Source organism: Gekko japonicus, unplaced genomic scaffold, assembly GCF_001447785.1.
Source record: "Gekko japonicus isolate JY-2015 unplaced genomic scaffold, Gekko_japonicus_V1.1 scaffold698, whole genome shotgun sequence".
Taxonomy (NCBI): domain Eukaryota; kingdom Metazoa; phylum Chordata; class Lepidosauria; order Squamata; family Gekkonidae; genus Gekko; species Gekko japonicus.
The window spans coordinates 431387-453602 of NW_015168069.1; the positions used below are offsets into that span (position 1 = coordinate 431387).

At 49.0% G+C, this 22216-nt stretch overlaps 1 protein-coding gene across 1 annotated transcript in view; it reads right to left on the reverse strand.

The window, feature by feature from the left end:
* Positions 1-7645: 7645 nt before the first annotated feature.
* The window catches only part of MAP2K5 (mitogen-activated protein kinase kinase 5), a 236163-nt gene continuing 221592 nt past the window's right edge, over positions 7646-22216 (reverse strand). Inside the window, exon 21 of the mRNA XM_015414599.1 lies at positions 7646-8201. Within this exon, the coding sequence (XP_015270085.1) occupies positions 8091-8201 (111 nt within the window). The 3' untranslated portion in view covers positions 7646-8090. The remainder of the gene's footprint in view (positions 8202-22216) is intronic.

Consider the following 22216-nt stretch of genomic DNA (forward strand, 5'->3'; position numbering starts at 1 on the left):
ACAATGCTTAGCGACGATTGTAACCAATCGGTGTCCAGGGATTGTGTGAGGAGATGTGACAAGCTCTGTGAATTGTGGAACTGTGTTCTTTTTCTCTACTGCATTCTTGACTCCCACAGAATAGCTGAGGGGACAGTCTGGTCTGGGAGAAAGATCCAGATCCCTCACTTGGGACAGAGTGAGTACAGGCATAGGCCTGGTATAAAAGGCTGTGGGCCTTGAATAGTAACCAGTTAAGAGAAATAGGTAGTCCCGTTAGATTTATTTATTTTGCCTTTAGACACTGTTATATATTTTGAAGCACCTTGCCTTGTTTTCCTTGCCCCATTACTGTATTAATAAACCATTTGTTTAATGTCCTCTGCCTGGTCATCACGCCTAATTTTCTCAGCTTAAAAGGGACATATTGGTTGGGCTTGGGAGGGTACTCTGGGCCTTCCCAAGGGACCCCAAGTCCAGAGTGGTGGCACCTGAAGGTGGCAACCCACTAGGGGTCATGACAGGTGGCTTGGCCCATTACCTTAGTGGGAACGTTCACACAGAGCCGCTGGTGGCCCCAGCCATCCTGACAGTGCTGCAGGGACTGCTAGGGTTGGACCCAGCCAGCACAGAGGATGTTGTCTTGCCCATTCTGTCCTCCTGCCCTGCCACTGGACGGGCCTGAGGGTTGACCCGGAGCAGTGGCAACATGGGAGACAGGGATGCAACAGGCAAACTCAACACATGGCAGAGGCACAGGGTTCATTGCCCCAGAGCCGTTCTAACATCTGTCCGTGCTCTTTGTTTCCGCACCTGTACATTAACCATCAACATAGCGTCACTAGCTATTTTTAGAGTCCCCCCCATAAGTACATGCTAATTATGGTTAGCTACACATTACTCAAAAAGGGAACAACTGCAACAGAAATCAAAACCAAGAAACCAAGAATTGCAGAAAAACCTGTGTACATCACTATGAGACCAAATGCGTTTCGACAACCTGGAAGCTTATATACTGCATATTTTCCCCCATCCTGTTGAAGCAACTTGCTATACAATATATAAGCTTCTAGGATGAGGTTTTAACATTAAGCACAGACCAGCCATGGCTCTTTGTTTTCTATGCATTCTTTACATTTTTGAGATGTTTTACCCCTGCCGTGTTGTGTATTTTATGACCACTGAGGAAGACAATTGTTGAAATACACTCAATCTTTTATCCATGCGTTGTAAATAAAGGGCTATTTTGTATTTATTTATATATGTACACTCTTTTTTTAAAAAATTATTCCTGCTTTTGAAACGTACACAGAGTTTTTGGGGGGGTGATGCATCCATAAAGTCAGGAATAAGTTTCAGAGTTTTTTAACTCTATGTTTTACGTATTGTGTATTTATACGTGGTATTGCCTTCCTGCAATTCTTTGTTTCTTAGCTACATGTTACAACAATCATATGGAAACTGCTGGGAAATGATTCCAGGTTGGAGCCAATGTTCCCTCTAAGCTGTGGAGTCTTATGAGCAAAATTCTACTTTGTGAGCTCCTGGCATTAAAGTTGTGAGTGAGCAATTTGGCTACTGCATAAATTAGTTTACTCCGGAGCCATCCTTCCTGAGCTGAGACAAAAATGTGTGAGCCGGAGGCTAAAAAACTGTGAGCTGGCTCACACTAACTCAGCTTAGAGGGAACACTGGTTGCAGCCGCTCAACACTGGGAAAGGGGGTACCGAGAATTTTGCCACCAACATGTTTGACTGTCAAACACACAAAGTTCAAAACGTGATCAGCTACGAGTTCAATGCTTGGTCTGTTGGGTTCATGGCGAGCAGCTACGCGTGCACCTTCTGAGCCACTCTGCGCTAAAACTGTGCATGCACAAACATGCTGCTGATTCAAAACAAACACCAGCCATTCGTGTCATGACAAGGGCCTGCTTCTTGGACAAACACAGAAAGGCAGGATTTTATTAAAGCACAGCTTTTACTCATGACTGATGGATGTGATCTGCGAGCGGTCTATTTAAACAATTGCCTGCTAAGTAGAGCAGTTTTGCGGCAAGGATGGTGAGGCTGGTAAAACCCAGTCGGGCTGTGAGAGAGCGTGTCTACGTGGAAAGCCAACTTTGCTGTATCGCGCGATTAGCGAGGAATACGGTGAAAACAGTCCGCTGAACTCCCACAAACAGATTGAGGAGCGATCAAACTGATGGTCAATAAATCAGGGTGGCGGTCACACGAGTGAGATAAAGTGTGTGGGGGGAAGCGGGGCTTTTTCCTCCGGAGGAAATTGACCCGCAGTTGTGTGATCACACAGTCTATGGGAGGTGCGGGCGCAGCCTGCCACTGTGTGATCAGACGCAATCGCGGGTGAGTTGGGGTTTTTTTTTTGCCGCTTGTTTCCAATTCGCTTAAACGGGATCGATGAATCGCGTCTCCGCACTAAGAGCTCCCTATGGCAGTATGCGATGATGCGCACACTGAGAAGGGGGGAAAAACAACGGCACGGAGTCAGGATGGCCTGATCACACCATCCCGACGCCATGAGAGCGCGTTGGAGCGATCACACAGGGGAAAGTCCGTCCCCGTCCTGTAGCGCCCCGTTTGCTACCGCACTTTCCCTGCTGTCTTTTAACTCCGCTTCTGCGGCGGAGCAAAACGGGTTGCCGACGGATGCGGGACGCTGGGCAGATGGTTCTCGTGTGATCACGCCCTTAAAGTCTGCTCGCCATTCGCGCCTATGGCGTGGCTAATTCTGCGTGTGATCGCACCCCAGGTCTCTCTTTGTAACTAGCGAACAGGCCACAAGCTGAACTTGGGGGGTTGTTCAGGCGTCCCTAACTGGGAGTGGTATGCCATACAGAGAGTGGTACGCCATGGTCCTCCCGAACTGCATGGTAACTCCTACACCACAACCAAGGAAGAGGAAGAAAATGATGGAGGTACTTGAGAGCCTGGGCCATTTCTCAGGTGTGGCGAAATCGAGCCCTTTTCTACACTGAGCCGATTCCCCGTCTCCTTTTAGAGGGGCTGTTCTTACTTTTTCCTATCCTTAAGACATCCAAGCACTTTGAGACTTTCTTGATGGTGATTCCAGGTCACCGAAAGCTAATTTCTCCTTTGTTCTCCTTCCCTTTGAGTAAACTCAAAAGCATAAAGTCTCGAAGCGCCTTTGGCCCCACACGTTCTTAAGCGACACGTTTCACTTAAGATGGGAGAAGGCACATCAAAGGGGCTGTTCAGGTGAGTGTCGTGTGTACAGCGGATCTAGAGAAGCAGAGAGATTAGTTTTCTCTGGTTACTGCAGGCAGTTGGCGCGGACGGCATCAGTTCCTCTTTGCTTGGACAATGCAGGGCCCAGAGGGTGCTCCCACAACATTTTAAGCAGTTCTACTGCTGAAGCTAAGCGGGTCTCGTGAGAGACTGTCCAGATGGGAGACTGCTTGGCAAAGATGACCAAAGTGTTTTTGGAGGAGAAAAACTGGGATTTATGTCCATTGCATGCCCAGTTACCTCTGCTAAACATCCCGCTGTTGACACTGAACTATGTGATCAGGGAGACAAAACAGTGGAGGGTCAGTCCACAGACCCAAACTTCCATGTGATATATGGGGGTGGAGGGGTGGGACAGATCTCCGTGGTACTCAGCAACTGCTTCAAGTGTGTGCCCGACTCATATGAATTTCTTTGCATGGGGGCACATCAATTTTTGCACAGTTTCCAAAGGGTTAATGCAGACTTAGTGAATGACTAAATGGCTAATTAATTACTGTCAAATCCAACAGGTCGTTTTTTTTAACCGCCCCACTCTTTTTTACTCTGAAGTTGCTAATTGCCTCTCGCAGAGAACTGTTTGGCTCTTCATCACTTAAAACATGCGTAGACCGCCAATTAGCCATCTTGGTCAGTCCTGCTCTAGGGCTGATAAATGGAATCCCCCTCCAAGGAGGATCAAAATCGTACAATCCTTTCGGCTAGTAGCCTTAAATGACAGAAGAAAAAGAGAGAGCAGATTCTTCTGACGGGGCTTCTAAACTAATTTTTAAAGATGTTCGACGCAGGGAAAAGTTTATGCAAAGCGGGAGGAGGATAAATAAATGGAAAAGCTGTGTCGGGGCCCAGCCGGCTGAAAGGAGAAGAAATTTGTCTCACTTTTAGAAAAAGCACCTCCAGCTAGTGATCACATTGAGTCATTCATTGTCCCGTTATCTGCCAGAGAGGTTGTGACATCGGAGCAATTAAGACAAACTTTAGCCTATAAGTTCATGCCTGCAATCTCTATCCTTCACCAGAAGATTGATGATCCCTCCAAGGTAGGAAGGAAAGTATTTTCCAGGCTACCTCTGAAGTAACACTTAGGATTTGTAATCGTTTGGCAGAGATTTCTCACGACATGGGGCTTGTGAAAACCCCCCCCCCCCCGTATTTTATGACCTTCTTCAGGTTTTTAGTGATAATACGCACCACACACACACACCGAAACTGGCAGTCTTCCGAAGAACCTGCCTACACTGAGTAATCAAGGAACGGAGACCTTGTAAATACTGTAGTCTAACACAGGGGTCTCCAACCCTTTTGAGCCTTGGGAATTCTGAGACAGGGTGGTGGGTGCAGTGACAAAATGGCTGCCGCAGGAGGAGGCGCCAACCACAAAATGTCAGGGAACGAGATGATGCATAAGCCTTATAGTCACATTCAGGTGGGTCACCGTCAGGGGTCATTTCGTAGAAAAAGAGGTGCAGGAGCTCATTAGCATAGCTCATAGCATAACTCATTTGCATACTGCCACACCTCCTGACCTCACCGGAAGTGTGTCAGAAGGCAACACCCACCGCTCAGGCTCCACTGGACTGTTTTGGATGGCTAGCTATTGGGGGGGGGGGGCAACGTGCAGATCTGTCCTCGCAGAGGAGGGAGAGCTTCTACCTGAATAAAACTTGGTCTTAAAGGTGCCACTGGACTGTTTTGGGCTGGGTGGCTGGGTGGGGCTCTGCAACTTACCTGGCTGCTTTTTGCTCTGACTGAGGGCTGCTGGGAGCAGGGGGCGAGGCTTGTTGCATGTGCCCGCCCCCTGGGCTCTTTACTGCCGGAGCTCCGCTCCTGTGCGCTCCTGCAGGAAATGACCCCTGGTCACCGTGTTGGTCTGAGGCAGCAGAACAAAGTCCGAGTCCCGGGGCACCTTTAAGACCAACCAAATTTGAAGTGTAAGCTTTCGTGTGCAAAGCACACATTTTCAGACAAATGGAATAAGATCTCCTCAAGGGCAAGGGTTACTTGCAGGAGAAAAGGGTGTGTGTGGGGGCAGCCGTTCAGAGGGGCTGCTCAGAGCCCAGATGCATCTGTAGAGCTGAAAATTGGATCAGGTGGCTGGTAAGGTCAAGGGATGGCAGCGAATTAGCATGTCAACGCAAGAGTTAACAAAGAGATGTGAGAATGAAGCTGTCCAGCAGGACCCCCAAGACAAACCAAGCTCAGGTTTGTACACAGTTTAACAGGATACCTTTTAATGTGCACAGCCAATCAGAAGGCCTGCTGGGCAAAAAGCCCCTCCCAGCCCCACCCACTCGCTAAAAGCCCTTGGCGGGCACCGGGGAAAGGGGTCAGGCCCCACGGCACCTACGGGGACCACGTCAGGGACTCCCGTTCTAATGAAAAATAAAAACAGAAACCTAGATACAAAACAACAGGAAAACCAGATTAGGCAGAAAGACCCGTAACTAAGGGTGTTTATAACTCATTTCCCAAATAGCCATGAATGCTAAAGACTTTAGTGTGGGGGCCATGGAAGCAATAAGCATGGTTTAGGATGGGGTGTGAGGGAGAGCTTCCATTTGGATGCGGCCTCTGCTGTAGGCTAGCGCTGATCCCCAAACGAGGATGCTGTGGTGCCCACCAATGGACTCCCCGGTGTCTGCTAGCTCCTTGGGGGACAATCCTGATGGGTCTTGCATAGCACCGCTCCCCCTGCCCACCCACATGCCCATGCAGCAGGAGGAGGAGGAGGAGGAGGAGAAGAGGAGGAGGAGAAGGAGAAGGAGGAGGAGGAGGAGAAGGAGAAGAAGAGGAGGAGGAGGAGGAGAAGAAGGAGGAGGAGAAGGAGGAGAAGAAGAAGGAGGGTCTGGTTCACCTCTTTGGGGAGCCCATTCCACAGAACCAGAGCCATGATGAAAAAGGCCCCTGGGGCTCTGGTTTATGACACAGAAGTGCGACAGGCAAGAGACGGCTGCCTGATTACTATAGTTGGAGCCCAGGGGCATAGGGAGGGAGGGAGACCTTCAGCGCTGGGGGTCGTGGCCTCCCACACAGAAGGTACGTCTGTGCAAAGTTGAGAGTTCCATCCTTTGCAGCATGGGCGAGAAGGGTGGGATGTGCAGATATACCCCATGTGTGCACATTAGGGAGGGGCTGTGGTTCAGTGGCAGAGCATCTGCGTGGCATGCAGAAGGTCCCAGATTCAATCCCCGGCATCTCCAGGTAAAAGGACCAGGCAGGAGGTGATGGGAAAGACCTCCGCCTGAGACCCTGGAGAGCTGTAAAGAGGGGCTGTGGCTCAGTGGCAGAGCCTCTGCTTGGCATGCAAAGGGTCCCAGGTTCAATCCCCAGCAACTCCAGTTAAAAAGGACCAGGCAGGAGGTGATGGGAAAGACCTCCGCCTGAGACCCTGGAGAGCTGTAAAGAGGGGCTGTGGCTCAGTGGCAGAGCCTCTGCTTGGCATGCAAAGGGTCCCAGGTTCAATCCCCAGCAACTCCAGTTAAAAAGGACCAGGCAGGAGGTGATGGGAAAGACCTCCGCCTGAGACCCTGGAGAGCTGTAAAGAGGGGCTGTGGCTCAGTGGCAGAGCCTCTGCTTGGCATGCAAAGGGTCCCAGGTTCAATCCCCAGCAACTCCAGTTAAAAAGGACCAGGCAGGAGGTGATGGGAAAGACCTCCGCCTGAGACCCTGGAGAGCTGTAAAGAGGGGCTGTGGCTCAGTGGCAGAGCCTCTGCTTGGCATGCAAAGGGTCCCAGGTTCAATCCCCAGCAACTCCAGTTAAAAAGGACCAGGCAGGAGGTGATGGGAAAGACCTCCGCCTGAGACCCTGGAGAGCTGTAAAGAGGGGCTGTGGCTCAGTGGCAGAGCCTCTGCTTGGCATGCAAAGGGTCCCAGGTTCAATCCCCAGCAACTCCAGTTAAAAAGGACCAGGCAGGAGGTGATGGGAAAGACCTCCGCCTGAGACCCTGGAGAGCTGTAAAGAGGGGCCGTGGCTCACTGGTGGAGCCTTTGCTTGGCATGCAGAAGGTCCCAGGTTCAATCTCTGGCACGTCCATTGAAAAGGACCAGGCACTAGATGATGTGAAGGACCTCCGCCTGAGACCCTGGAGAGCTGCTGCCTGTCTGAGTAGGCAATACTGACCTTGATGGACCGATGGCCTGATTCGGTAGAAGGCAGCTTCCTGTGTTCAAAAAAGCTGAACAAACAGACTTGGGACATTTTGCTGGAAACGGTCCGGGCTAGATGTCCACATCAAGGGAATGGCAAGGTGGTTACAGATCAAGATTACTGACTGTTTTGGGACTGGCTTCCTATCCTGCTTGGATTAACGACATGCACTGAAGAAACACGTAGCACACGTCCCTGTTGACTGTGTACTTGTGACAGTATTTATTCTTTCAAGATCGCTGCTGTCATATTTTGTACAGCCGGCCAATTTTCATTCTATGTCGACATCTAAAATGAAAAGCCAAAGCATCCTTTAGTCCACAGTCCAAAAATAAAATTTAAATTAACAGGCAGGGATTGATCCATGCTGCCCTCAAAGTTGTTTAAGCTAGTAAAATAACAACAAAAAATGTGTATAAAATACTCTGTGGAAAATATACAGGAAGTTTAATAAAATATATAATAATAACATTGTCTTAAGGTTGCAGCCTGTGGCGTGACGGACCGTCAACAAAGCCGGTTTGAGTGAGTCTGTGGAGGAACCATCGCAGAATAAAGAGCTGCCACCACATGTGCCCAAAAGCCGACTTTGGAGGCCTCGTTAACGGGTGAAGTCTCCCGCTGAAGCATTATTGTCCTTGTGGACTTCGGCTAGCGCCAGTCTCCATCACCGGGACTTTTCGCATTTCCCCTGTTCACTGCGATCCCTGCTGCTGCTGTGCACGCCTCTCTTCCAACATCCGGCACACCCACATGGAGACGACCTCGGTATTCCCATCATTATATTGGACGATGAAGAGGTGGCCCTAAGAGAAGCAAAAGAGAAACAAAAGAAACCTCAGCCAAGAGGTTGAGAACATAAGAACACAAGAGAAGCCAGTGTTGGATCAGGCCAATGGCCCATCCAGTCCAACACTCTGAGTAACACAGCGGCCAGAAATACCAGGTGCCATCAGGAGGTCCAGCAGTGGGGTCAGGAGGACATTAGAAGCCCTCCCACTGTTGCCCCTCCTCAAGCACCAAGAAGACAGAGCATCCCTTGCCCCAGACTGAGAGTTCCTATAAGAACATAAGAGAAGCCAATGTTGGATCAGGCCAATGGCCCCTCCAGTCCAACACTCTGAGTCACACAGTGGCCAAATATACCAGGTGCCATCAGGAGGTCCAGCAGTGGGGCCAGGACACTAGGAGCACTCCCATTGTTGCCCCCCCAACACCAAGAATACAGAGCATCATTTGCCCCAGACTGAGAGTTCCTATCTATACCTTGTGGCTAATAGCCACTGATGGACCTCTGCTCCATATGTTCAAACACCTTAGGAACATACAAAATTGTCGGAGGAGGAGGAGGAGAAGGAGGAAAAGAAGGAGAAGAGGAGATTAGTTTTATGCCCCACCTTTAACTCGAAGTCTCAGAGCGGTTTACAATCTCCTTTCCTTGGCAGAAGGTGGTGGGCTCTCCTTCTTTGGAGGCTTTCAAACAGAGGCTAGATGGCCATCTGACAGCGATGAGGATTCTGTGAACGTAGGCAGATCCTGAGAGGGAGGGCAGGGAGGGTTGCTTAGTTCCCGTGGCCCTTTCTTACATGCCCAGAGAAATGCTGATGTCAGGAAGCCATTTTTCTCCAGGCCAGGATGACTGAGGATCCTGGAGGTTTTTTGCCATCTTCTGGGCAAAGAGCTGGGGTCACTGGGGGCGTGTGGTGGGGGAGGTATTTGCGAATTTCCTGCATTGTGCAGGGGGTTGGACTAGATGACCCTGGAGGTCCCTTCCAACTCTAGGATTCTACGATTCTGTGACATGTTCTCAACCTGTACGTTCATAGCGGAGGACACAAACTTGATTACAGCTCTGTGCTAGAATGAAAACAACATGCCCAACTCTGCACCTGACGCTAGAAACACTCCGCCATTCCATTCATCCCGTGTTCACTGGTGCACTTTTAAGGGCTACTGTTTGGTCAGGTGAGTCCCTTTCATGCCCCACTGACATCACAGTTCTTTTTAATAAGCCCACGTGACATTATATCGTTAATCACTCCGGATGGTACAAAGAGAGCCAGTTTGATGTAGTGGTTAAGTGCGTGGACTGTAATCTGGGAGAACCGGGTTTGATTCCCCACTCCTCCGCTTGCACCTGGCTGGATGACCTTGGGCAAGCCGTAGTTCTGACAAGAGCTGTCCGTGGAAAAGAGTGGTTTCTGTCAAGATCTCTCTCAGCCCCACCCACCTCACAGGGTGCCTGTTGTGGGGAGGGGAAGGGAAAGGAGTTTGTAAGCCGCTCTGAGACACCTTTGGGTAGTGAAGGGCGGGGTATACATGCAATCTCTTCTTCTCCTTCTTCTCTAGGTCCAGTCTAAATTCTTATGCATGTGGGAGTGTTGCCCCAGAGTCACCTTTCCTCTGTTTCCATCTCCCAATCTACATCATCCCAGCAAGAACAAAGTGCATGTTTCTCCCAGACCGCGATGCTGGGTACCCTCTCTCTCGTCCACATTCCTTGCATCCCTGCCCCAAAGCAATGATCCCCCCATTCCTCTTCTCCTCATTTGGTCCCTGATAAAAACAACACCCCCCGAAATGGACAACTGGATCAGGAAAAGTAAAAACTGGCACAATGAATAGTTCTCTTTTGCATGATTTTTTTTCTGGTCGCCAAACTTGGGAGGCATTTGTCAGGGCTGAAATCTGTCTTCTCTCTCCCATCTTGGTGATTTCCGTCTTTTTGGGTACCCTAGTTTCTCGGAGTAATTACTCTTACTGATTTCACAGAATGCCACAAGGTTACATTCGCTTAAGTGTTCGTAAAACTCTTGCCGCTCCCTGGAGGAAAGGAACAAGTGTCCTTATTCACAATAAAACCTACAATTACCTGCCTGGCCTTTTAAATAAGCCAACCACAAACAAAACTGGCAAAGGAGGGTCAAGGAAGGATTGGAGGGAGAAACAAATCAAGATCCCAGAGACCAAAAAAAAAAAAGGAGAGCACGCGCTCCGGGCCAGTAAAACCAGCCATTAAACAAAGTCAGTCAGTTTCTCCCATGAATCTACTTTACGGCAGAGCACTCCCTGCTGTGGAAAAACCATCTCACCCCGGCGGAAAAGTCTCCTCATCTGGCTCAGCCTCAGCCACGGCAAAGGAGATGGCGGTGAGTCTGGAAATAAAATGGCGCCCGGCAGCCGTGGCCAGGAAGAATGAGTGGCAAACAACTTGGCTGCATGCGCTTTCCTGACAGGCAGACACTCCCAGCTCAGTCTTAAGCAAATTCCTCCCATGGCTGACAACTGGGGAGCTTGTTGTACGTGGGGTGAAAACCCAGCCCCTTGGAACAAGGTGGCGGCCACTTGGTGGAGCTCGGTGGGTGGGGATCCCGCAGAGGGGTTGGGAGGCAGGCATAACTTCAGAAATGTGCTTTCCCTTGCCACTCAGAACACTGTGTGCTGTGATATGCACAGGTACAATAAAAAGAGGAGCTGCGGTGGCTCAAGTGGTTAAGACGCTGAACTGCAGCCTGTGGAAGGTCTGCCATTCAGCAGTTCGAGACCCGAGTGTGCGGCATGATGGAGGGAGCTCCCGTCTCTAGTTCCGGCTCCTGCCAACCTAGCAGTTCGAAAGCAAGAAATTGCAAGTAGATAAATAGGTACCACTTCGGTGGGAAGGGAACAGCGTTCCGTGCGCCTTGGCGTCTAGCCATGCCGGCCACATGACCACGGAAACGTCTTCGGACAGCGCTGGCTCTTTGGCTTTGAAACGGAGATGAGCACCGCAACCCTAGAGTCGGATTCGACTGGCTTTCGAGCAAGGGAACATTTACCTTTACAATAAAAAGAAGGGGCCGCGGTGGCTCAGAGGTTAAGATGCTGAGCTACAGACCGGAAGGTCTGCAGTTCGGCAGTTCGAGACCTGAGTGCTGCGTGACCGAGCGTCTCTGCCCCCAGTTCCAGCCAACCGAGCGGTTTGAAAGCAAGAAATCGCAAGTAGATAAATAGGTACCACTTCGGTGGGAAGGGAACAGCGTTCCGTGCGCCTTGGCGTCTAGCCATGCCGGCCACATGACCACGGAAACGTCTTTGGACAGCGCTGGCTCCTCGGCTTGGAAACGGAGACGAGCACTAGTCGGATGCGACTGGCTTTCGAGCAAGGGAAACCTTTGCCTTTACCTTTACAATAAAAAGCATGTGCATCTACCGGAATAGGAAACAAAACCAATGCACATTTCAAAATCCAGGGTACTATTTGCAAGAATTACTAGATTGTCTTCAGCAGGGCTTTTTTTTTTTTTGGAAAAAGAGGTGCTAAAACACTCTCTCTCTCTCTCTCTCTCTCTCTCTCTCTCTCTCTCTCTCGCGAGAGAGAGAGAGAGAGAGAGAGAGAGAGAGAGAGAGAGAGAAATAAAGATCTCAATCTGTATACTGAAAACTCATGAACTTTTAGATATTTTGAAAATAATTTTGTCGAAGAGGTTCCGGAGCTCCGTTCCGCCGCGTTCCCCCAGGGAAGAAAAGCCCTGGTCTTCAGTCCCATTGGTACCCCACTGCAGCCCCTAACCTGGAAGGCCCCGGCTAGCCCGATCTCGTCGGGTCTTGGAAGCGAAGTAGGGTCGGCCCTGGTAAGTAATGCTCCCTCTAAGCTGTGGAGTCTACTTGATGATGATGAGGATGAGGCCTGAAGGCCTGGCGGCCTCAACCGAAAGCCTAGCGGAAGAGCTCCGTCTTACAGGCCCTGCGGAACTGAAGAAGATCCTGCAGGGCCCTAATCTCGACTGGGAGCGTGTCCCACCAGGCAGGGGCCAGGGCAGAAAAAGCCCTGGCCCTGGTCGAGGCAAGACAGACATCCTTTGGGCCGGAGGCAACCAGGAGATGTTGATCTATAGAGCGTAACGCTCTTTGGGGCATAGATGGGAAGAGGCGGTCCCTCAGATATGTGGGTCCCAGGCCGTATAAGGCTTTAAAGGTGATCCACCAGCACCTTGAAGTGAATCCGGAAGTCAACTGGCAGCCAATGCAGTTGGTGAAGCGCCTGCCAGATATGAGCCTGCATAGGCGTCGATTTTAAAACCCAAGTACCCCCAAGCCCTAGTCTGATATTCCAGAAACCACACCACACTGGCTTTCTTGTATTAAGGATGGTGCTATACCAGCTAAACGGATATGAATAGACAACAGATATTCTTCTAAACAGAAACTTGAAAAAGAAGAAGAGAAGAGACTGGATTTATACCCCGCCCTTCACAACCCAAAGGTGTCTCAGAGCGGCTTACAAACTCCATTCCCTCCCCCTCCCCACAACAGACGCTCAGTGAGGTGGGTGGGGCTGAGAGAGCTCTGACAGAAACTGCTCTTTCTCAAGGACAGCTCTTATCAGAATTACGGCTTGCCCAAGGTCATCCAGCCAGGTGCAAGTGGAGGAGTGGGGAATCAAACCCGGTTCTCCCAGATTAGAGTCTGCGCACTTAACCACGACACCAAACTGGCTCTCAGAAGCAATAGGTGACAGAGAAACACGGGGTGGTGGCTGTGTGGACGAGAGGAAAACAGTGAAAAGGTCTGCACTGGCTAGAGATTGAGAGATTTTGTTTGACACCATCAATGTCTGCAAGAAAAGTTCCAGAGGCGACGGGAGTAAGGGTAGAGCGTCATGAGAAGCAAGCGATCTGGCACGGGGAAACCCACGGCTGCCTGAAGGGTGAAACAGAAGGGCAGGGTCACCCCCTTGCGGACACACGAATCGGTGCTCTCCCTACTGGTGAACACCTTCCCCTAAGGTGAAAAACAAGCAGGGCTGCAGCCGGTAATGAGAGACACCACTAACTGGACCGAAAGAAACCGACCAAACAAAAGGAGAAACGCAAGCCACCGCCGTCGGAAATGGAGCTGGCGGTCTGCGCAGGTATAATGAAGTTCCAGGCAGTTAGGAAGAGATGGAACCCATTTGTTTAACCAGACACTCTCGTTCCTAAGGAAAGAAGAAATACGGACAGCACACAGGCAGGAGAAAAATACAAAGAAGGGAATGCCGGGTCCAAAGGAATGTTGGTCACTGTGCATTTCGCCTTCAGCCGTTTAGCCTGGAACTCCAAACCAAACAGCAGCCTCCTGTGATGCTTCAATATTCTTACCTGATGCCTTTTGTTTTATACGGCAATACTGCATCAGTCTGGAGCTTGGAATGCATTAAGTAATTAATTAATTAATTAATTAAATTTCATTTATACCCCACCCTCCCCGCACATGGGCTCAGGGCGGCTTACAAAACACAGAGGTATAATACAACACCACAAGTTAAAAACAATTAAGGCACGCAGTGCAATAAAATACAGTTTAAACAGTTTAAACACAGTGGACAGCTCCCAGGGTCCATCGCGACTAATATGCTCACTCCCTATTGTATATCACATTGGGGTCAATGAGAGGGGTGCCATGGGCCACGATGTTCAGGTGGCCAATCAGCCCAACCTGGTGGTACTGCTCTGCGATCGCCCGTTGGTGGTAACGGCATTGGCAGCTCCTATTCGAAAGCCTGGCGGAAGAGCTCCGTCTTACAGGCCCTGCGGAACTGTTACAGGTTCCGCTCACCGTACGCATTTTCCTTGGCAAGAGGGGAGCGTGAGCCGTCTGCTCGGCAGGGTTAGCAGCCTCCTGTCCGAACAGCTCGGCTAAACTCCTCCTCTTCCTCCCGAAGCTATTTATTTTGTGCCGGAAGCGTGCTGGGCCCTGCACAAACCCAGAAGCGGCCCAATCTCTGCCCAGAGATCTTTCCGAACTATCACCGCTTTCATGCAGTCACGTGGTCAGGTGGGAGCAGGTGAAAAAAAAAATCACAACTGCTTCTGTATGCAGAGGAACCAAGCGTTGTTGTCCCAGGGCCAGGATGAAATGAAAGAAAACAAGAAAGGTGAAGGTGCAGAAACATACCTTTGCTTCAGTGGGTGGCCATGGTGGCCGCCCTGCAGTAGAACAGATAAGAAGAAGAAGAAGAGGAGGAGGAGGAGGAGGAGGAGGAGGAGATTGGATTTATATCCTGTCCTTCACTACCCGAAGGAGTCTTACAAGGAGAGCCAGTTTGGTGTAGTGGTGAAGTGCGCGGACTCTAATCTGGGAGAACCGGGTTTGATTCCCCACCACTCCTCCACTTGCACCTGCTGATGTGACCTTGGGTCAGTCACAAGCTCTGGCACAGCTGTCCTTGAGAAAGACCAGTTTCTGTCAGAGCTCTCTCAGCCCCACCCACCTCACAGGGTGTCTGTTGTGGGGAGGGGAAGGGAAAGGAGTTTGTAAGCTGTTCTGAGATACCTTTGGGTAGTGAAGGGCGGGGTATAAATCCAATCTCTTCTTCTACCTCTCAGGGTGTCTGTTGTGGGGAGGGGAAGGGAAAGGAGATTGTAAGTCGCTCTGAGACTCCTTTGGATAGTGAAGGGCGGGGTATAAATCCAATCCTTCTTCTACCTCCCAGGGTGTCTGTTGTGGGGAGGGGAACGGAAAGGAGATTGTAAGTCGCTCTGAGACTCCTTTGGATAGTGAAGGGCGGGGGATAAATCCAATCTCTTCTTCTCTTCTTCTTCTTCTTTTCTACAATCTCCTTCCCCCCCCCCCACAACAGACAACCTGTGAGGTAGGTGGGGCTGAGAGAGCTCTCTCTCTCTCTCTCTCTCTCTCTCTCTCTCTCTCTAGAGAGAGAGAGAGAGAGAGAGAGAGAGAGAGAGAGAGAGAGAGAGAGCGCTGCCCTGGAGAGAACAGCTCTGAAAGAACTTGTGACTGACCCAAGGTCACACCAGCAGCTGCATGTGGGGGAATCAAACCCGGTTCTCCCAGATAGATTTGAGTCCAGGAACACCTTACAGACCAGAAAGATTTTCGAGATATGGGCTTTCAAGAGACAACACTGAGGAAGGGAACTTCGACTCTTGAAAGCCCGTCCCCCCAAAAAAATCTTGTTGGCCTCGACGGTGCTCCAGGACTTGAATCTAACACCTTCCTTGCGTTCAACTAGATTTCCACATGTCCACTGCAGTCCTTACAGCCACAGACACAAAGCAGATTGACCCCTGAATACCGACTCAGCATCTCCACAAAAGAAGAAGAGGAGATTGGATTTATACCCCGCCCTTCATTCGGAGTCTCAGAGCGGCTTACCATCTCCTTTCCCCTCCCCTCCCCACAACAGACACCCTGTGAGGTAGGCGGGGCTGAGAGAGCTCTTTCCAGAACTACCCTTCAGAGAACTACGGCTCGCCCAAGGTCATCCAGCAGCTGCAAGTGGAGGAGTGGGGAATCAAACCCGGTTCTCCCAGATCAGAGTCCGCACACTCAACCACTACACCAGATTGGCTCGCAGTTCTGACAAAGAGAGGCTGGACTCGCAAAAGCTCATAACCTGAGACTCTTTTTGGTCTCTAAGGTGGGACTGGTCTTGATTCTACCTCTTCTTCCGCTGACCAACACAGTTACCCCATGGAACAATTATTATTCTGGCCACCCAAATGTAAGCACAGAAAAAGACTGCTTTTAGCCCATCTCAGGATCAGAATCTGGGCTTTGTGTTGGCCCAAGCAGCTCCGCTCGACCATCCTGGAACACTCTGGGGAAAGTTCACGCTCCCCGCAGTGACGGATTCAGCCCCAAGAAAGGTCAGGTCAGCTCGGCCAGGGGATGGAAACGGGTGAGTGTCAGGCGGCCTAATTCCCTGTGCCAACTCTGAAAATGAGATAAACAATGACAAACCGGGCTTTTTAAATGAACTTGTCACATCTTGTTTTCCTGAAAAGGGCCGCTTTTTAAAAAGCTACTGAGCTCCGGCAAGAGGATTAACCCTTTCAAAGGCGGACATCTCTTGGGGGACAATCTCGCTTTGACTCTGTGGTTTTCCCAAGTAAGGAGTGTTCCCTCTAAGCTGAGTTAGTGTGAGCTAGCTCACAGTTTTTTTAGCCTCCGGCTCACACATTTTTGTCTTAACTCAGGACAGGTGGCTCCAGAGCAAACTAATGTATGCAGTAGTCAGTGTTCCCTCTAAGCTGAGTTAGTGTGAGCTAGCTCACAGTTTTTTAGCCTCCGGCTCACACATTTGTCTTAGCTCAGGAAGAGTGGCTCCAGAGCAAACTAGTTTATGCCTTAGCCAAATCGCTCACTCACAACTTCAATGTCAGTAGCTCCCAAAGTAGAATTTTTGCTCGCAAGACTCCAGAGCTTAGAGGGAGCATTGGTAAGGACTACCATGTTTCATCATAGACCTTCTGTCTTCTTCGGGTTCTGAAGGATTCCCAATAGATCAGGAGAGAGAGGCCTTATGCCAGGGAATTATGTTTCCATAGAGGTTCTGTTTCCTGCTCTGTCTGTGGGGGAACTTTACCCCAAATCTTACTAAATAAGATCTCCAAACCATCCAACTGACGGCATCTACAGCCATGTTGCTCTCTCCCGACTTTCAGGAGACCTCTCTCAATGCAGGCAAAAACATGTTGCTGCACCCAAAGAAAAGAGGGGGGGAAACGTAAAGAAACCAAGTAAAAACCTCCAAAGGAAGTTTAGAAAACTTAGTGAGGGCCAAAAGTTTAAAACATAAATAAGTATAAACAAAAGAGTGTTTATTTCAAAGGCATCTAAAAACCTTGTAGGGGCCCAAATGAAGCCTCATAAAATGTTCAAAGTGACAGATGCACAAAAAGGAGCTGTGTGTGACCTTATGCGTTTCGGCTCACAAGCGCCTTTTTCAGAGGTCAAATAGTACAAAATACTCCAAGCAACAAAACACATGTAAGGCAATAAACAATTACGTAATAATATAGAACCAAAAATGGAATCTTCCAATCTGGAATTCAATGACACACCAAAAGACTTTAATTTGGGGCCACAAATATATCTGGCCTTGTGTCAGAAGTAGTTGCATATACTGGAAATAATATCAGTATCAATATGTAACTTCCAGTTTAGCTCCTAAGGGTGCAAATAAAATTGCCTTATCGGGGACAATGTGACATCAATATGGGTTACAGGGACTTTGATGCTTGGTGTATTTTGTGATTTGTACAGAAACCCTCAGAAGGTTTCTGCCTCTGAAAGTGGAAGTTCCTTTGTAAAGCCAACTAACCTAGCAGCTCTTACTGAATCCTATGGCAGCAAACCTTGTCTTAATTCACGGGTTTGCAACCTTTTACCATTAAAGTGCCGAACAGTATCACCATTCAGAGATCGACAAGGAGCTAGCATAAAAAGCCTGTTTGCAAAAAATGAAAATATACAACAACATTAATTTGTTTTTAAACACTTGTACTCTACCTTTTTGCCCAATAGTATCTTGGATTTTCCTGAATATATATCAGGAAAACACCCTATTGGTATTTACTGGATATACTCTAGTCTCTGGATAGTATCTTGGATTTTTTTAGATACCAAGAAATGGGTCCCAAAAAAGCTCAGAAATATTCAGAAATATCAAGAATTTTAAGATTCCCAGAACTGTTTTTCCGGTGTGTCTGTATCTTCCCAGGGCATGGTATCAGCTTGCCATGTTGGTTTGGCTTTGACCCTATCCTTTTAAATTGGTTTCTTTGGTCTTGCAATATTGTATCTTTGTGTGAATTGCTTTGTGTTGGGTGTTCTTTTGTGGATTCTCAGATTCTACATTGCCTTTGATTCTCAGGTTCTACACTGGCTTAGATTCTCTGATTTTATATTGGCTGGGCTTACAACAGTCGTCCTATTCCGCTTTGCTTGAGTGATTCTCTGGTCTGACATTGGATAGATTTCTTAGGTGGTGTGTTTGTTGTGTCAGGCTTGCCACATTATCCTGTGGTTCTGCCAGGATTCCCTGGTTCTGAGTTGGTTCTTTGGGCTTGTTCAGTCTATCTACTTTGAGAGGCTTTTGGTCAGGGGTTGCTTTGCTTGCTCTTGTGTCTTTGGTGATCCACTGCCCTGGAGAAAGCATGGAATTCCCTCTCCCCCCTGCAATAGGAAACAATGGAGAGTGGCTGGGGACACTTTGTTCGGGGGCCCATCGAATTTGAAATCTTGGTCCAATTCACTCGAAATTTGGTGGTTAGAGAGACAGCAGAAGCTCCACTGCCATGTTGGCGAAATTCGCTCAAAGAAACAACCCCTCCAGAAAGATTCCCCATAGGGAATAACGCAGCCAGATAATATCAAAAGCCCTCCCAAAAGCCCGGATCCAAATACAAATTAAATACAAATTAAAATAAAAAAGATTGACTACCTCTTTCAATAGTCTTTCAGTAGTCATGTATGGCTGCGAGAGTTGGACTGTAAGGAAGGCCGAGTGCCGAAGAATAGATTCTTTTGAACTATGGTGCTGGAGAAGACTCTTGAGAGTCCCTTGGACTGCAAGAAGATCAAATCAGTCAATCCTAAAAGAAATCAACCCTGACTGTTCCCTGGAAGGCCAGATAATGAAACTGAAGCTCAAATACTTTGGCCACCCAATGAGAAGGGAGCACTCACTGGAGGAGAAGACCCTGATGCTGGGAAAGAGTGAAGGTCAAAGAAGATGGGGACGGCAAAGGATGAGATGGTTAGACAGTGTCATCGATGCAACGAACATGAAATTGAGCAAACTTCAGAGGACGGCGGAAAACAGGAGGGCCTGGCGAGATCTTGTCCATGGGGTCGCGAAGAGTCGGACTCGACTGTGCGACTAAACAATAACAACAAATTTGGAACCCAGAAAACCTGGAATACTGATATTTTAGCTCCCCGATATCCAAATCTTAAAAAATACCAATTACTTTTTTCCAGCAGAGCCAACATCACGAGTGAGCCACCTGGGCTTTCCGTAGCCTCAGACACGATAAGCAGAGGCAAACAACCGGAGTGGAGTCAGCTCGGCCATAAATCAGATCCGAGGGAACAACTGCTTTTTCCATTAAAAAAAAATAAGTCTAAGGAAAGCCGGCATTTGGAACAATAAAAATAAAAATGAAAGACTCCCAACTGTTGCACTTGGAAGGCCACCTTATCAAGAAGGATCGCGGTAGCCTCCGATGGCACTTCAAGTACAGTTTATTAGCGTGTGATATGAAAAGGGTGTTTTTTATTGCATGATATAATGCAAGGGGACCGTGGGCACTCTGCAGAAAGACCTTGCGCTCAGCAGTGTAATGAACCCAGAGCCCAGCAAACATTATACTGTACATTAACCTATTGTTAACGGCACATTAGGGCTGGGGGCATCGCACGCTTACTGGTCAGGTCTCCGTCAGGACAACGCGGAGAGGGAGAGGGAGGGAGGGAGAGATAGAGAGACGGAGAAGCACAGTGTCTTCATGGGCTTAAAGCAAACAGAGAAAATAAATATTCCTCACGGCTACATATCCTGATTTGTACGACGATCTCCTCCCACTGCTAAGTACGCAGCGGTGAGACTGCCCTCCTCCAAGACCAAACAGTACCAGGTGCTTCATTTAGAGGTATTTTAAAAGGTCCTTTGGTGGTCTTGCCGCAGGAGAATACAAGGTGGGGTTTTTTCCGCTGAACGGAACATGGCGGCCTCCAGTGTTCCCTCTCAGCTGTGAGTGTTCCCTCTCAGTGTGAGCCAGCTCACCGTTTTTTTTAGCCTCCAGCTCACAGATTTTTGTCTAAGCTCATGAAGGAGGGCTCCAGAGCCCCGCAGCTTCGCTCGGTTTTCTCCGCCTCTACTCAATCCTGTTTTTTGAGGATTGAGTAGAGGCGGGGAAAACCGGGCGAAGCTGTGGGGCAAAATGCAGCCGTGCAGCACTTAGTGTGAAATTGACACGTACGCTTGGGGCAAAGCGAAGAGCCAGCGCACTGCAGCAGCTTGTGGGAAATCGGTCTCTATCTACTCAGGAAGGTGGGGTAGGGCTTTATCCTACAAGATAATGACTCAGCCCTACCCCACCTTCCTGAGTAGATATAAATTACCTGACCACCATTTTTCTTCTCACCTTGACACAGAGAGTACTCCATCTTCCTGTGTTATACCTCTGAGGATGCCAGTCACAGCTACTGGTGAAACGTCAGGTCCTACAGTGCCAAGACCACAGCCGGACAACCCGAAAAAATCTGCAACAGCTAATGAACTCCGCCCGTGAAAGCCTTCGACAACATATAGGGCGAGTAAAACTATTTTATTTGAATCAACCGTTGTTGTTTTTGCTGTCAAGGCACTGCTGACTAATGGCGATCCCGTAAGGTTTTCAGGCCAGGAGACGTTCAGCGGTGCTCTGCCACTGCCTGCCTCTGCACCATGACCCTGGACTTCCTTGGCAGTCTCCCATCCAAATACTAGCCAGGGCTGACCCTGCTTAGCTTCCGAGACCTGATGGGATCGGGCTAGCCTGGGCTATCCAGGTCAGGGCAAATAAGCTAGCTTTCAATAAGGCTGGAGTTTATTTATTTATTTTATTCATTCATCCTTGGATTTATATCCCGCCCTACCCCGAAGGCTCAGGGCGGCTAACAAGGGCACAATGTGCCAAGATTATAACAGTAAAAACACATAGTATAAAACAGTAAAATGCAATATCAGGTTTACAATACAAATTTAAACAAAAAATGGGTAGATCTTAAACCCAACGGTAGCTTTCCCAAAATCTATCATCCGCTTCGTGCTAGGGACGCCACGCCCCCCAGTGGGATCCAGACAATCGTGGTAATAGTACGACGGTGCATAGATGGCAAAGGTGGAATAATAGTGGCGGCAGCTCTTACTCAAAGGCCTGGCGGAAGAGCTCCATCTTGCAGGCCCTGCGGAACTGAGAAAGGTCCCGCAGGGCCCGCATCTCCTCCGGGAGCTCCTTCCACCAGGTAGGAGCCGCCACCGAAAATGCCCTGGTTCTGGTCACTGCAAATTTAGCATCTCTAGGGCCTGGAATTTCCAGGAGATGACGACTCCCCGACCGTAGTGCCCTTGGGGGAACATATGGAGAAAGGCGGTCCCTCAGGTAGGCTGGACCCTGGAATGCAAACTTCCAGGTTACACAAAGCCCTTCAGAAGGCCAGAGATCTGTAAGCGTTTCAGACTCCTGACGAAAAAGCTCTTAGAAATGAAGCGGAGCGACGAAGGTGCCTTCCCCGTAGCCATTTTAAAATGGCGAAATTTGGCTTGTTGCACACTTCTCTCCCCTACCACCCGCTGTAATTAAAATGTTCATTAACATACATGAGAGACAACGAGCTGGATTCCTACAGTCCGCTCCAGATGAAGCCGAGAGAGTTGCCATTTGAAAAAAATTCTCCCTTAAAAACGGCTGCAAACATTAATCATCCCCACACTTCAAATGTTCTGATATCCACCTGGCTATACTATTAAAATAAAACTTGCCGCCCCAGGGAAATCCTACTTATTCTTAATTGTTTCGAGGCTTTGATGGGCTTTTAATCTAAGATTAATTTATGCAATTTTAAATAACCCTTCTTATGATTAATAAGCTTGAAAATTAAAAGGAGTCTAAAGCAATTATAATGAGCATTTGGTCATAACCTCATTAGGGGAAGGAGTGAAGGATACAGCGCTGGAATTCTTACAAGATTACCATTTAAGGTTACTTCCCGGGGAGTCAAATCCTGCTCTCCAAACTCCAGAGGCAGATTAGCCTAGGTCAGGTAGGGGAGGGGGGGGGAACTGTGGCAATGCAGAACATCACACGGACGATGCGAGACTTTATTTCGGGGATAAAAGTCAGCAGGGGTCATTTTGCAGAAAAAGAGATGCAGGAGCTCATTCGCATAACTCATTAACATAACCTACTTGCATAGGCCACACCCCCTGACATCATCGGAAGTGTGTCAGAAGGCAACACCCACCGCTCAGGCTCCACTGGACTGTTTTGGATGGCTAGCTATTGGGGGGGGG